Source organism: Manacus candei, unplaced genomic scaffold (genome assembly GCF_025592945.1).
Source record: "Manacus candei isolate 608988 ecotype Guabito, Panama unplaced genomic scaffold, ASM2559294v1 h1tg000035l, whole genome shotgun sequence".
Taxonomy (NCBI): Eukaryota; Metazoa; Chordata; class Aves; order Passeriformes; family Pipridae; genus Manacus; species Manacus candei.
In genome coordinates, this window is record NW_026138083.1 from 9,512,564 (window position 1) to 9,528,160 (window position 15,597).

Sequence of the window (15,597 nt, forward strand, 5' to 3'; positions counted from 1 at the left end):
AAGGTTACTGCAGCAATCAAATGCTACTGACAGCTGTGGTAGGCACACCCATGCGGAAACTACTACTTAGCTTTGCAGAGCAGAATAGAGAGCACAGTAAACAACCTGAAACTCCTTGCCAAGCAGAAAACGATGTCCATAGCTTTGTATTAAAGTGCTTGCCGTTCAGCCTGGAACTGAGGACTGTGGTGGTTTCTACTTCATCAGCTTAGAACACTGGAAAATCTTATGTGAGACTTTTCCTCTGATTTTTAAAAATGCTCTTTTGAGAGATCAGCCCCATCTAATCTGAATTTATTGCTCTTAAAGCTTGAGTATCTGGGCATCTTGATGAGGGATGCAATATTTTGATATGAGTTGCGGTTCAACAGATGATGTTGGGAGGTCTTTACAGTGTTTTCTGGGAAGGAACAGCGTAGCTCTATTTATCACTAATTTAGGTGATCGGTAATTTGTTTCTCCTGGTGAATACACTCAGTATCTTGGGAGGAAATTTATGCTCAGATTTTTCCTATTGTGATCCATTTGAAGAGAAAAATACCCTGTAATTATAGCAGTATCCTCCTGGCAGGTGCAGGTTTGATCGTGTTTCAGCGGGGTCCCTGTATTCCATTAAGGAATTAAATTTGTATGGCATTATAGTGTTTATTTAATAACAGTGTTGGAAGCCTATTGCCACATCTTTTTTTTTGTATCTTATACTCCATGATTGCTGGAGCGTTTGACTTCATTAGTACTGTATTTTTCTTTTCAGTACAAAAGGTGTTCTAAAAGCGTACACATATGGTTATAACCAGAGCTATACGAGCATTTATTGTCCTCTCTGCTTATTTTTTTAATGTCCCAGTGTGCTGAAGGGATTTTAGGCTCCCTGCCAGAACTACTCCCCATCTGAAACGACTACTACAACGTGCCAGTGAGGGGTAGCAGGGTTCTCTACAGGGTCTGGTAGATCGCAAAGTCCTTAGTGCTGCCTTTTTTTTTTTTTTTCAATTTTTGTATTATTTTTGTTGTTATTTTATTTCCTTTTCTGCAGCTGACTTTATTTGAGCAAAGGACCTGTGTGTGCAAGGAGGCTAAGTTCAGAGTTTTAAAAGGAGTTAGAGGTGCAGCGAACTGGCAGAGAGGAGATTTTTGAGTGCAGTGGGCCTGAGAGTGGTGATAGGGGTCAGGAAAGCCAGAGAAATAAGCTTGTTTGGTACCTCAGGTGTGGCAGAGGGGATAACAGCAGCATGACTCAGAGTGTGTGTTTGATGCTCACCTGTTCATCTTAAAGATTCATTCTCTTACATTTTTAGGATCTACAGCTAGAATATGGTCATGGTCCTCAGTGTGGCTACTTCTTGGGTGCAAATAAGTGAGTAAGCAGCAGCATTTTCTGTCTTTAATAATTCAGGACTATTTTAATATAAAAATCGCAAATGTGTGTTTAACACATTAGCTGAAATGTAGTAAAATAAGTCAAGCTTGTTTCTATCAATTACAATTCCAAAATCACTATTATTTCTACAATAGTAGTAACTCCAATGCTATAGATTTGCAGCATTTTTCAGTATTTGAGGCTGTGTTGTCTCTATGGTGGTGTAAGATTCCTTTTAAGAGCTGTTATCTTGGTCTGCTTGTTTACAAAATGTTCTGCATGATAGGTCCCACAGACCACAATTTTACCCCACCTGGGAGCTACCAGTGCTCTTCTTTGATATTGCTTTATGCCCTTCTTCATCTTGTGGGGCACTTGGGAACATGCAGTTATAAATGCTTTAAAAAATAAAACTTACCTTTCTTAGCAAGCCCTTCAACTTTATGTTCGTACATTTAATAATTGTGATATATTAATCATATGAAATAATTTTCAGTGTAATTTTTCCTTTCCACCCAATTTCTTAATTACATTTATGCATGTCAGAATTAAGATGCCTAGCTTTGATTTTCAAATTAAATCATGTTGAAAATCTAAGTGTAGAACATGATATTTTTACACAGTCTTTAATTGGGAAAACTATGAACACTGATATCTTCCAAAATCCTGTTGTTTCTTATTCCTGTGTTTTGCCTGTGATTCTTGCCTGTCTGTTTTTTCAAAAGCACAAAAATGAAGTTCAGAATGTTACAAAAATTAACCAGGGAAGAATGAGTTTATTCCAATAGTAGTTTAATCCTCGGGAGTCTGATTTTTATTTTTTTTTTTTAAGATTACAATTTTCTTGGAGAGTGTGGATTTGTTTTCAATTGGATCAAGCTAAGTTTTACAGAACAAGTAAAGTGGTTTACAGTACAAGGAAAAAAGACCGCTGCACTTAGTAGCAATACATTAATAGACACATGTGAAAGCACGTTGTGTAGAAATAAATGAAAGAAAAATTGTAGCTATGTTCATTTGTATATGGATGCTTGATGTACATTCTGAAAGCCAGCTGAAATAACATGCTACTTTGGATTATTTATTGATAGAATCATAAGAGCTTTTGTTCTGGCTTCTGATAATTGCATTTGTGTACCACAATTAAACTATGTTCTTATTCTTATTTAATGCTGAAGGAGTCTCTTAAAATCAGTTGAAGAAGAACTGCATCAGCGGTAATTCTATTCTTTTTTTTGTTTTCTTCTCTTGTGTGTTTCAAAAGTAATTTGTGCATTGATTTTTTTTTTTTTCTGTCCGTCACAAGTAATTCTTGTTTGTCCCTATACTTGCTGAGAGGTTATGAGAGAGGCTTAGCTGTCTGGGTTGCAACTGTGCTCTAAAGAATAATAATAATTAAAAAAAGACAGTAAAATTCTGTAAAAGAGGTAGTAGCCTTTGAGCTCAGAAATTCTCACAGCAGTCAAGGTAATTTTAATACAACTCACGCAACTGTAATACTTTATTCATTTTCTTAGGGGACATGTGGCACATTTAGAAGATGATGATGATGCAGATGATGATTCTAAACAGTAAGTCCTTCTTGTAAAAATAAATAGACAAATAGAATTAGATCCTTGAATAGATGAGCATTTGAAAAAAAATAAGTTTAATCATGTTTTATAATAACTCAGGATTCTTTACTCTATAGCATTTTTACAGATAGGCATTTAATGTTGTTCCTAGATTACATCACCAGAAGTTTTCTTATTCTGCTAATAAACTTACTGTAAATTGGGGGAGTGGGGAGTCTTGTTCCTTGCTTGATACAGTTGTCCTTTTACCTTCTATTATTGAACAAAATCTTGGTGTCATTACGTTGAGCCAGTAATTCTACCCAAGTCCTGGTGCCTTGTTTAGAACCAATAACTGTGTAAGGCTCATGAAAAGTATGTAAAATGTATACATAAGTCTTCTCTAGTTTGAGTTTGTTCTGTCCATGTTCCCAGCTAGGAGGATGCTTGTATGGGTGCTAGATTTTTGGAATAGAACTGACTCCCTTACCACAGAGAGAGCAAGGTTATGGAACTGCAAAGGCATATGTTAAATTAATTATGCTCATATTAAATTCCATTGGTATAAGTATTCTCGGGCTCTATTTGATTTATAGATGAGAGCTGAAACAATTTAAAAAGCACAACCAGTGTGTGTAGATTTACATTCCTAAATAAATTTGATCTAAAGACCAAAAATAAAGGTGACATTGAGACAGCATTTTTGTTTGCTTTCTGTTAATGGATAATTTTGAAAGCTGTTGCTTCATACCAGAAACCTTTAAAACATGTGTTATCTATTGTGGGCATCTGTCTCTGTAAGAGACAGATTATACACTCTCTTTTTTTTTGCCTTGAGTTATTTTACTGCTGTTCTTTTATAACAAAAGCAGTGGTTTTTATCACATACTGAGCATGTGGGACAGCCCCCTTCAAGATGGGTAAAGGTACTGATAGTGTCTGATATCTGGTGATGAGTACATTAACTTTGCATTGTTTAATAATCATTTTTTCAAAACACAAGTATATTTGTTGTTTGACACAAGTAATATTTATAGAAAAAAAAAATTAGCTGGTTTTCAGTAGGCTTTATTCTTGTGCTAGTTCCTGACGAAATTCTTCAGATTTCATCATTAAGCAGTTGTTTAAAGACATAGTTGATTACATAGTTCATTAATAATATGAAGCTCTTGTGTCTTGTCTTTGAGAGGAAGAAGTTGATGATGCTGCTCATGATTTGCTCCCCAGCACTTGGGTGAAGCTGAGAACCTGCTTTGCTCATAGCTGGATAGACCTGGCTAATGGCAACTCAGGCTTCCTCCAGTGCAGGCTGTAACAGTCCCCTGTAGCTCCATCCTGCCAGCTTCATTCTGATGGCTTCCAGTGAAGATGCTCTGGATAGCTGTGCTGCTGTGAGCCAGCTCAGCTTGGTTACTCCATCCATACTAATCTCTGGATGGTTTTTTGTGCACAGCTTTGTATCTGTTCATTTTTGTTTAGCGTTTCTTTTTTCCTCCTGACTTCTTGCTTGATATGCAGTCAGCATCATCAACCTCAGCAATGTTCCAGGGCTTGGAACTTCTTGATCGCTGCTGTCTTGAAGTGCTAGCACTGATTTCCTTGTCCAGTGCTTCAAAACTCTTGTTTCTTACATGAGCTCCATCAGAACTTTCAAACAGCATTGACTTTAGGTGCTTATGTCTCTGTCATGTTTCTGTGGATTTATGTTTTTTACGTTAAGCAAGAAAGAACCTGATCGCTTCTGGAGAGGTTCCAAATCATCTGACCCTAAGGGTAGTCACCAGTAGTCTTCCAAAATAGTCCTGGTGCTTTTTGTTTCTTCACATATTTCTTCCCGGGTACTCTTGCCCTACAGAGAGGGCCTGACAATGTGTAAGCACAGGAGTAAAAGCTTGAATGCCTCAACCTTGGATCAGACAGATTCTGCATCTGTGCCTTTCTCTTGGTATCTGCTTGAGCCGAAAGCTCTGCTGCAATTGTTGGTTCATCAGCTTGATCACAGCTATCTTTCTCTGGAACCCACTGAAGATTCAAGGCTTTTGTTTGATTTGTATTCTGTGAGATGGACTTTCTCTTGAAGAGCACATGTGACATCGGTCACTTCTCCCTTCACATCCAGAACAAAAACAATGAAGTCATTGTACACCTTCCAGTCCAGACAGATTCCACTGCATGAAACCGGGTGATTTGCAGCAACAGAGAATCCACATGCTTCACAGAACAATATAAAGTTATCTCTCATTTAATAGTTTTGTTTGTTTTGATATTTCTTTTTCTCTCATGCGCAGCAAGGCTGCTGATGCTTGAATTTCCTGGTTATGGAAACTGGGAAAGCAGAAATTATTGGAGCACTGCCCTGCGTAATCAGCAGTGACAAACTGCACCTAAACCCTGTTGTTGAAACAAGGACACATGGTCCTTTGTGCAAACATCTGTCACATTTATGCCAAATTGTTGGCTTTTCTGTTTGCTTGGCTGCCCAGTAACATTGTAATGGCTGTCTGAAATGCAGGAAGAATATGAAAGAAAATATAAGTGGAGCTTGGACACACATGACTGAGGACTTAAACTTGGTCCCATGGTGGAGATAAATTCTGCCACCATAGCAGCTGAAGTCAGAAGTCCCCTTCCAACCTTCTCTGAAATATAAGCAACGGATAAGATGCCAGGACAGAAACTCCTGAAAAGAATGAAACAAAGCAGACAAGTTGTTGACCTGTAAACATACAAACAGATATCTTACTACTTGAATATTTTTCCAAAAGGAAAATATTGTGCAAGAATGTAAAGTTTTCACAGCTGTATTCTTAATTTATTTAATGGAAATAATTTTCAGTTCAAAAAATATTAGGAAACAGGGCAGTATAAGAGCTTTTAAAAACATACAAAGTTTATGGATTTAGTTGATTTTTTTTTTTAATGCAACGTATTTTTTAAGCTACAGAATTGGGAGAGGAAGAGTGCTCCTCATGCTTCAGCTTTCTTGTTTTCTGCTGATATCTTGTACTGTTGAACCAACCTGTTGAATTGTTCTTGCGTTAAAAAGTTGTCTTTCCCAAGACTTCTATGAAAAAAGAAACTCGTAGAAAAAACAAAGAACCCAGACACTAGGGTAGCTGTCCACTGCAGATGAATTTTACTTTCAGGCTGTCTAAATCATCAGTAGTAAGTTTTTCAAGGGGTGGTATTCATCAGTTTTCTTGTAAGTCCCCTTTGCCATGCATACCTACAGGTGGCCCTTTAGAAAAGCTCACTGATACCCTAAATCTTTTTCGTCTCAAAAGAGTAAATATCAGGCCTGCTGTGTATCTCCCTGCTTTGTTCTGCACATGTATGTGCATCTTCAACAAATCAGTTCATGACACTCTGTACTCTCTAGGGGGGATGTGTGACACTTGTTTTCATATAGTATCTGTGGTATAACAAAATGTTGGGAAGTATTTGTGATGCAGTTATTTGGATATAATGGTACTGTTGACAAGTTATGGGGCTTATTTGTATGGCATTTATAAAACCCTGTATCATCTTGCAGACTGCAAGACAAGGTTCAAGGAAGGTAGCAATCTGTTTTGTTTCTTCTCTTTATAGTGCTACTATGAAACCTAAAGTGCCACCTCCTTTACCACCAAAGGTAAGTGAGGGGGATTTTATTGCCCAGAAGAAAAGGACACTTTAAATAAACAAATAAATACAAAATATATAGATTACTATATTGATAGCTTTTTACTTGTGAAAGTTTCAGGATCCAAATATTGAATATGGGATTTTTTACTCATTGAGAAGTAGCATGGATGCTTTGAATCCTTTTTCATTGTGTTTTTATTATTAATATGTCTCTTTCAGCCTAAATCCATCTTTATCCCCCAAGAAACTTATTCTTCTGAAAACGAAAATCAAGGGACAATCAAGAGATGCCCAACATCAGAGAGTCCAGCAAAATCTGCATCGCACGTTCCACCCAGACCACCCCCTCCTCGACTACCTCCACAGAAATCTAATCCTCTAGGTAATGAGTGACTCCAAGAAGTATACAAGTATTTCTTAAATAATCTAACGTGATTTTGTTTCTGCATTCTCACCCTGTGCACACATTAAAACATACTGAGGTAATTTTTCGATGGTGGGCAAGTAACAGAAAGTGCATGAAAGCCAAAATGCATGAAGAAAGCATGCTTTACCTCTTAAGAGGGTCAAACATACCTTCTACAAAGTCACTGACACGATTCCTGCTGATGCCATCGGTGACACGATTGCTTTCCTAAGCAACAGGCTTATAATGTAGAGTATCAGGATTGTTAAAAAAACTGTGTATGTAGGTTTCAGGTTCAGTGCGTCAGCTGTTGTCATTTGACATGTCAAGAACAGAATTCTGCCCTCAAAGTTTGCTTTTGTATGTAATGAACTGGATTGGGTAGTATAGGAGGTAATGTGTTTGTTTACTGTCTGCTCAGGCTGTTCATTTTATGCTTTTGTTCGTCCGATGCTTTGAGAATTGTCTTGGACTGGCTTGTCTTAAGCAAGCTTAATGTCTGACTCTTAACTGGTACCTTGCCAGGTTTTCCTTGCTTCATACTCAGTACTGCAGTTGGTATGTTAAAGATTTGACTCTAATGCTTAAACATCTAGTGCTAAGAAATGCTTCAGGGCTGTTTGTAAGGAATCAGTAACTGAAGTGTTAGCTCTTGGCAAGTTTTTCTTAGAGTATGTTCAATACATTTTTCCTCATAGCTATGACTGCATCCCTTTCTATGCCCCATTGGAGTTGTTATATTAATTACCAAAAGTCATGGACTGAGGTTGAATGTGGTTGAATAGATGGTTATATGTGCACATGGAAAAACATGCATGCTTCTGAAATAAATTAGGGTATTGTGTACTGTATTGTATATAGTACATGTTCTGACTTAAATGGAAATGTTGGCCTTTTAAAATTGTTTTTAGGCTAGATTACTCTTTGAGGTGAAGGTAGAAGAACACATTTTTAAAAATTAATCTTTCTAGGTAATGGAGTCACTTCTGTACAATTAAATGGTGAAAGAGAGGAATCTCCACCAAATGAAGCTAGAGACACTAATTTTTTAAGGAAAGAAAAGAAGGAAATACTGGTAGGTATTTAAGGTGTTCTTTTAAAGTTTTCTTGACTGACTGTTTTACATGTGCAAGGCAAAGGAGCAGCCATACTCTTTAGTATTAAAATTATGCTGGATGGCATCTTGTTTACTTGGAATCAAAGCACAGTTTCTTAGATTGTCTAGTTGTGATACAGTCTTAAGCTGAAGTTTGAGTTGGTATTTAAATTCCTGTAGAAACTAACATTATCATGGATATATGTGATTTACTTGCTCCTTTGCAGACCTCAGAAATGTAATGAGAGCAAGACCCTGTGTGAGAGATGTGATGCACTGTACTGAGCAATGATTATTAAAGCTAACAAGGAAATGGGGGAATGGAATATGCTGCCTCCTGACAGCTTGCTGGGGTATTTGTCTGGCCCTGGGAATGGAGCTGAATTAGAGTTGTTCCTGAATGAGTCCTCATCTTATCCTAGGTGTAGGCATACAGGCTTTTTGGTATTTAGGGGGAAAAAGATGATGAAAATGTAGATTGAAGTCTAGATAGGCAAGCCGTTTGCCTGCTGACCTCTCCAGCTCCAGGTTTCAGGGTTTAGTGACTTGGGTTTAGCATCAGACTTGAACTATGTGTACTCATATGAAGTTGTGCTCATGGGGAGAATGCAGCCTTACACAATGGGTAACCTGAACCAACTGTGAGCTGAGGAAGGGGTCCCTTTCCTGCATACTTTGCTCCTTTTTCCAGTGAGGTTTTCCATCAAGTCAGAAAATGGCTTCCAGAGTGGTCACTTCATGATGCAAAAGCAAAAGTGGGAATGTGAGATGAGAGAATGGGACATCTGTAGTTAGAATAGATTAAATGTAACATGAAACTGTCCTCTTTGGGGGCTTCTTCTAAGGGTGAGGCTGGAAATGTCACTTTTTTTGTGAGAAATGAAGAGGAAGTAGACCAGAAACATTGTCTAGGTCTTTGTTTTGTTTTAAGGAAATGCCAGTAATACTGGCAGTACTTTGGAACAGCTTTGGAACTGAACAGCTTTGAACTCATCATTTGAAATTGTGTGTTTGAAGTTTACCATGTTACCTGTAAAATACATTTCTTGGGAAGCATGTTTTTGCTAGGAGAAATTGATACTGATGCAGGAAAATGCATATCGTACTGATTGGCAAAATTTAATGCTGTAATATTGAACAACTGAGTAATATTGTTTAACTCCATAGTACTGGATATGGTATTCTTACAGGCACCGTCATAATGTGAGAATGCTGCATAAGGTTATGCAAACATTGACTGAGGAGATACTAGGGAATCATAGTAAAGATTTTAACGAAAGGAAATGATGCTGGTAGTTTGTGGTGTGTGGTTTTTAGAGGCACGTGGTCGGCAAACTCATACAGAATTATGGAACTGTCAGTTGGAAGGGAGGTCTTTAGTCTCACCTCGCTTACAAATGGGACTGTAGCCAAAGTTCAGTCAAGGTTTTCAGGTCTAGTACCTATGGCATTGGGCACAGTGGAATTTCTCAGTAGGTGCCCAGTGCCTTCCATTAGTGTAGTGTTGAAATATACAACACAACTCTATTGTCTTAAAAATCTGCAGGGAGTTTTTTGTATCTGTTTCTTATGTAGATGTAAGTATTGGCTTTTTATTTTCTCTTAGTGTAATTATGCTTAATTATTTATCCAGTACTTTTGACAGCATTCTGAAAAAATTTTTTACTTCTATTTTTGTTATGCTGTCATTTGGGGAGAAAATATGCATGTTCATGCTTAGTGTGCATGTGTGTGTAAACATACTTTTAAATTTTATTTTCTAGAAACCAATTAGTAATGGCCTTCCTCCCACACCTAAAGTACACGTGAGTATTGCTGAGTCATATCAATGCATGTTAGAAGAAGGATGTGTTTTCTTACTAAACTGACAGAGTACATTTTTTGAATGTTTGTAGTATTTTTTTTTAATTATAAAATCCAATATCATTTAGAAATGCTAAATGACTGTATGATATTTTAGAAATCACCCTTAGTTTTGTGCTATTGGGGTGAAGGTTTTTTGTTTGCCTACTTCTTTAAAAAAGGGAGTGATAGTTATATGACTAATGTCGCACTAGTACTTAGGTACCTAGTGATCTGAGGAGCTGATCTCTCCCAGGAACTGCAAATAGCACCAAGTTTAAGCTATATAGCTCTAGGGTTCAAAACTTCTGAAGATAGGATTCATAGATGCCTTAGGGCTGGAAGTAAGCGTTGCAGATACCCACGTGCACCTTCGAGGAATAAAGCAAACTAGAATTTTGTTGTAACATCTGTGTACACTTGTCACTGTGCTTTTAACCAGCACTGTGATCAGAAGAGTCAGTCTTTCCATTTCTTGACCATTTGTTTCTGCCTTCAGCGCTCTCCTCCATGTGTGCTGGACAGTGTATTTATGTAGTTGTGCTCTGCACCAAACGGGGAGTTCATCTATTTTAAACTAACTTCATCAACTTGTTTTCTGGATGAGGTTATTTTCCACATGGCAACTCTTAACTTTTTGTTACTACTTGAAGTAAAAATAACCCTACTGGAAATGTAACATTTTAATTTTTCAATATTTAATTGTTTTCATTTCTACAGATGGGTGCTTGCTTTTCAAAGGTTTTCAATGGCTGTCCATTAAAAATTCATTGTGCAACTTCATGGATAAATCCAGATACAAGAGGTACTATATGATGAATATTTTACCCTTTTTGTCCTCTCCTTGGATTTCAGGAGTGCCTAGATGAGCAAGACTATTCCTTTTAAAATAGACATATATTCATATAAACAGGAGTTGTTCTTTAATTATGCTGTCTGAAGTTATGGTGTTCTTTTAATGAAGATATATTTGGTGCAGATCTTTACTGTGATTAAAAAGAATAAATTAAATATCAAAGTTAAAGGCTCTTCTTAACATTTTAGCCCAAAGGATGCCAATCCTAATTTATTTTTTAAAAATCTGGCTTTTAGAGGTCCTAGTTGAGATTTGTTTCTTTATTGTTCATTTTTTTGTGGTTTTTTCCCTAGATTTTTCTGGTCCTACAGGATTCTGCCACTATTGCATACATTCTAGTGCTTTATTATCTTGCCTGATGAAAGAGATACTTGATAACATTGTACTTGCTTTGTCTGCAATTACACCTTTTGCTTATAAGCTCCACAGACATGCTACTGAGCTAGTCAGCAAGAAAACACTTAGGTTTTTTTAGAAATTGAAATTATGGAAGTCAGTCTTTTGCAGTTGACATCATCTCAGTATGAGATGTCTTGTTTGCATGCCTAAAGCAATCCAGGGTTTGGATTATGTTCAAGTGAGGCACCCACAAAGTACTGAGAAAATGCTCCAGTCGCTACTGCTGTAGAAGTACTCCAAAAGAAGACAATGAATATTTCACATAATATATGGAAATGTCTAAGTAGGATATGTGGAAATTGTCCGCATGAGTTCTTGCTTGTGATTGAATAGCTTTTTTTAATTTCAGTTGTTAGTCATAAAGAAAAAAGACTGATCTTCCCTAATGTCCCATCCAGAAATTGAAGCTTCCTTAGCAGGATTAACTTTCCATGTTTTCTAATACCATAACTATTATAGTTTGGTTTGTTTCAATGTGTGTAATTGTTTTAAGTCTTATTTTGGTAAAGAGCCGCACATACACCTCCCTGAAATCAGGATTTCTAGCTTTTTTTGTTTGTGTTTGCAGATCAGTACTTGATATTTGGTGCAGAAGAAGGTATTTACACGCTGAACCTCAATGAACTTCATGAAACATCAATGGAGCAGGTATATTTCTGGTTTGATATTTTTGAAAAAAAATACATCCCCCTTTTAAACCACTCAGATTAATGTTGTATAATCCTTGTAAAAGTAGTTTTTACTACATTTATCTAGGCACTAGCTACACTGAGAATTATCTTAAATGTTTGCTATTGAGGATACTTTTCAGTTATGTTTGAGTGCTTTGTAGGCTGAACCATGTTCAAGTAGGAGATCTTCACCTGTCAGTGTTTTGAACTTCATCATAGTGCATTGGTCTGCAGTTAAATGATTAGGCAAATAGTAAGGAATTTCCCTGATATATTTTGGTTGAAAGTTTCTGTTTTCCTTAAAGCTTTGGTACAATATAGAATTTTTGCAGCAAACGTGTTTCAACTACAGGGAAGCAAAGAGATCCTTTATACACTAGATTCCATTCTTTTGGTCTTAAAAACAGCTTTTCTGCTTTCTGGTGAGACTCAGCTTACTGAATTCCACCTAAAGCTCTGTCTCTGCAGAGTCTTATAAAAAGTAATTTTTTTGAGGGGATACTGGGGAGGGGGAAAATGCCAGTTGCAGGCTTTTCTGTATGGTGTCTTCTCCAGCTCTTTTGTTACTCTCTAAGAGACTTGTTTTCTTTCCTGCCTTCTCCCTAACTTAGGGAGCTATGCATCTGCTATCAAGATGGAGGATTTTGCAAGGACAGCCTTCACACTGTAAGCTGGAGGCACTGGTGTTTGTTCATCTTCCAGGGTCCAGATGTTGTAGATATGTCTGTTTGTTGAGAGGGAGGCCTAGCTAGCTTGAACTGAGCTCCATGTAACCCATATTCATACTGGTGCTTAAGTTACCTAGTTTAAACTTAGCTCAGGAGCATCTCTGCTGCTGCACTACAGTTGTAAAACCCACCCTGAGAAATATCACTAATGCAATAATACTTGTAGGCTTGGTAGACCAAGGAAAGATTTGTTTGACTTTTGTCTTTGTTCCTTGGGATTTGGTTTTGGTTTGGTTTTTAACTAGCAAGGAAGGAGAACAGGTGTAATGAAAATCATGTAGTGTGTGCTCTAGTGAGCTTTCAGGGAAGTGTTTTAATGAGCACTTAGAGACAAGAACAGATGCTTGCTAAAACAGCCACTGTGGAACAAGAGGAAGGGAGTGAACAGTCAGTTAACCTGCTAAATTGAAGAACTGCTGTTCTTTAATCCTCAGATCCAAACCTACTAAATCACAATATGCTGTGCACCTACAGAAGGTCAATCAAACTTGCATTTTCGATTTTGATACAAGAAGGCTGGTAGATTATTACCGTTAGGTGTTTCTTAGAATGTGTTTAGATTATTAGAAGACTTCTGGAATAGAAGTGCACCCTCTGTGCTAATCATTTATCACATCATTATTTATGACAACAGTCAATAGGGCCTTAATAATAGCATTTTCAAGTTTTGTGTTTTATGTCGTCATTTACTCTGAGTCTGATACAACTCAGTATAAAAGTCAAAGTAGTATCCTTCCTTATTTTTCACTACGTTCCACTTCACCAGTGGACAAAGCAGAAGTAATATGTGTTTCCAGGAGTTAGAATACCTTCAAGGTTAATCTTTGAATCTTTTTTTAGGGGGAGTTGGTTTCTTGTTTTCTTCAGTGTTTTGGGTGGTTTTTTAAGAGCAAAAGAATTGTCCTCCTGAGTGATCTGTCTAGCCCAATAGTCTGTTTCCTGAAGTGGCAGTGTTGGAAATGCCCATGAGTTTGGTCACTGCTGTCTGTTCTCCTCAGACTCTGCTACAGTCATTGAATCAGAGATGTTGGAGGATCCCTGCCTATTTGCTTTTTGTGTCCATTTTTGGACCTGCTGAATATAAGTATGTTCTAATCCCTTGTTTAGGCTGTTGATACTTTCCACCTCCATGACATCTTGTGCCAGTAAGTTCCAGAAGTTAGGTAGTTAGGTGAGAGAGGAAAAAAAAGTAGCTGTGGTTTGGTTTTGTTTGGGTTCTTTTAAGGGATGTCTTGTTGCTTTCATCCTCATCTTTTTAGTAATTGCGGGATTTGACAAGTAACAGTTCTGCCTTGACCACCTGTTGCATCTGTTGATCTCTGAAGTGAAATGTGTAATCATGCAGGTGGAGAGTCCCTTCAAAGTGCCAGTTTTAATTGTGTCAAGAGATTTGGACTACCACAGGCTTTAGAATGGCTGTGGTTTGTTGACCATGCTTTACTTACTGAAGTTTATGTTGTTAAGCTTTTCTTCTTTGAAGGAGAAAATGTGGTGGTTTTTAAAGTTTTTGAAAAAGGATTGATTGATCTTTATATTGACATCTTGTGGAATAACTATAGTGTACTTGAAGACATGAGTATAAAATGTGCTAATTGTCTAAATGTTAATGCATATGTTAATATCGCATGTGTGCCTAAGATTTACTCTGAATTAACTCTGGAATCCAGGTAAACGTTACTTGGCTTAAGCTAATTTCTGCTGCAAAAAGCAAGTCAGTATTAGTTTTGTCCTGTCATCTATGCAGATACTAATTGATTAATATCTTGTGTATATCAAATTGAATATTACTTCTTTGTTTTTCCTTCCATTTATCAGCTATTTCCTCGAAGGTGTACGTGGTTATATGTCATGAACAATTGTTTGTTATCAATATCTGGTAAGTTACTGGGCTATCTTTGAATGGTAGTGCTGGTAAACATTTGGTTTTGTATTTGAAGTGTGGTTGGTTTTCTAATTTCCAGGTAAAGCTTCTCAGCTTTATTCCCATAATCTACCAGGACTCTTTGATTATGCAAGGCAAATGCAAAAGTTACCTGTTGCTATTCCAGCACATAAACTTCCTGACCGAATACTTCCCAGGTAAGTACCTCTCATCGGATATATCAGATATCTTAATTGTGAGAGTTCAGGATATGCTTGTGAAACTCTGGGAATACCAAATAATGTGGAGCTCTGTTTACAAGTTGCACTCATGTGTGCATTAATCAGAGGGTTAACCCCTACATTTACACAAAACAAGATGTGAATATACTCTTATTAGAGAAGTGGCTTTTGGTACATCTTACCTTCTTGTCACGTAGCCTCTTGTTTCTGGGCATAGCTCAGAGCGTAGCTCTTTTCAGGTCTACTATGGTAAATCCTGCTTGTTCTTGGTGCTAAACAAAACATGTGGTCAGTATTGTACCTGTGATATTTCAGGCATGTAGAAATGATCTTACATTAGGTACTCTAGGCAATATCTTTCAGTTCTATTAAAAATAGTGTGAGGATGTGTTAATGCAGAGGGAATGGGCTCACAGGATATTTTGAAAGCTGGGAAGAGTAGAACTGGAGCACACATTTACATTCATCATTGGCTGGTTGTTTTTCAAAGGCTAGTGTAGAAGATACTTTTGCCTCTAGGTACCTACAGTATGTTGTGCATGCAGTCCCTCCCCTCCAACTTTATTTACTAACAAGTGCATACAAAATTCCAGAAACTGGGTACAGTGCTGACTGCCTGTAAGTTTAGGAGTGGTATTCTCCAATTTAGTGCTCCCTCCACCATTTTCCCTCCCCCTCCCCTGCAGTGGGATGGAGAGGAGAATTGGAGGCACAGAAGGTAAAGATCATGGGTTGAGACAAGAACAATTTACTGGAAACAGCTATGAGATAAGAAGGAACAGTAACAGCAACAATACTAATGACAGAGGGTACAAGAAAGAGCAACACAGAAACAATACCCAGAAGGGATCCTTTTTTCCCTGGAAGAGACTCCCTTTCCTCTGTCCCCAGCAATGACCTGAGGTGGTATAGAATAACCTCTGTGTCCTAACCATGCCCCTCCTGGCTACTGCCAAAAT

The 15,597-nt window shown here is 37.5% G+C and overlaps 1 protein-coding gene across 6 annotated transcripts in view; it reads left to right on the plus strand.

Moving 5' to 3' along the window:
• The window catches only part of MAP4K3 (mitogen-activated protein kinase kinase kinase kinase 3), a 74,861-nt gene that overhangs the window by 42,698 nt on the left and 16,566 nt on the right, over window positions 1-15,597 (plus strand). For 3 of the 6 annotated variants that reach the window (XM_051792993.1, XM_051792990.1, XM_051792995.1), the window contains 11 exons: window positions 1,299-1,357; window positions 2,539-2,577; window positions 2,878-2,931; window positions 6,502-6,544; window positions 6,757-6,919; window positions 7,915-8,018; window positions 9,803-9,844; window positions 10,602-10,686; window positions 11,705-11,784; window positions 14,351-14,411; window positions 14,497-14,614. In XM_051792993.1, coding sequence (XP_051648953.1) covers window positions 1,299-1,357; window positions 2,539-2,577; window positions 2,878-2,931; window positions 6,502-6,544; window positions 6,757-6,919; window positions 7,915-8,018; window positions 9,803-9,844; window positions 10,602-10,686; window positions 11,705-11,784; window positions 14,351-14,411; window positions 14,497-14,614 — 848 coding nt within the window. The remainder of the gene's footprint in view (window positions 1-1,298; window positions 1,358-2,538; window positions 2,578-2,877; window positions 2,932-6,501; window positions 6,545-6,756; window positions 6,920-7,914; window positions 8,019-9,802; window positions 9,845-10,601; window positions 10,687-11,704; window positions 11,785-14,350; window positions 14,412-14,496; window positions 14,615-15,597) is intronic. The other 3 variants (XM_051792992.1, XM_051792994.1, XM_051792991.1) reach the window with 2 other exon arrangements.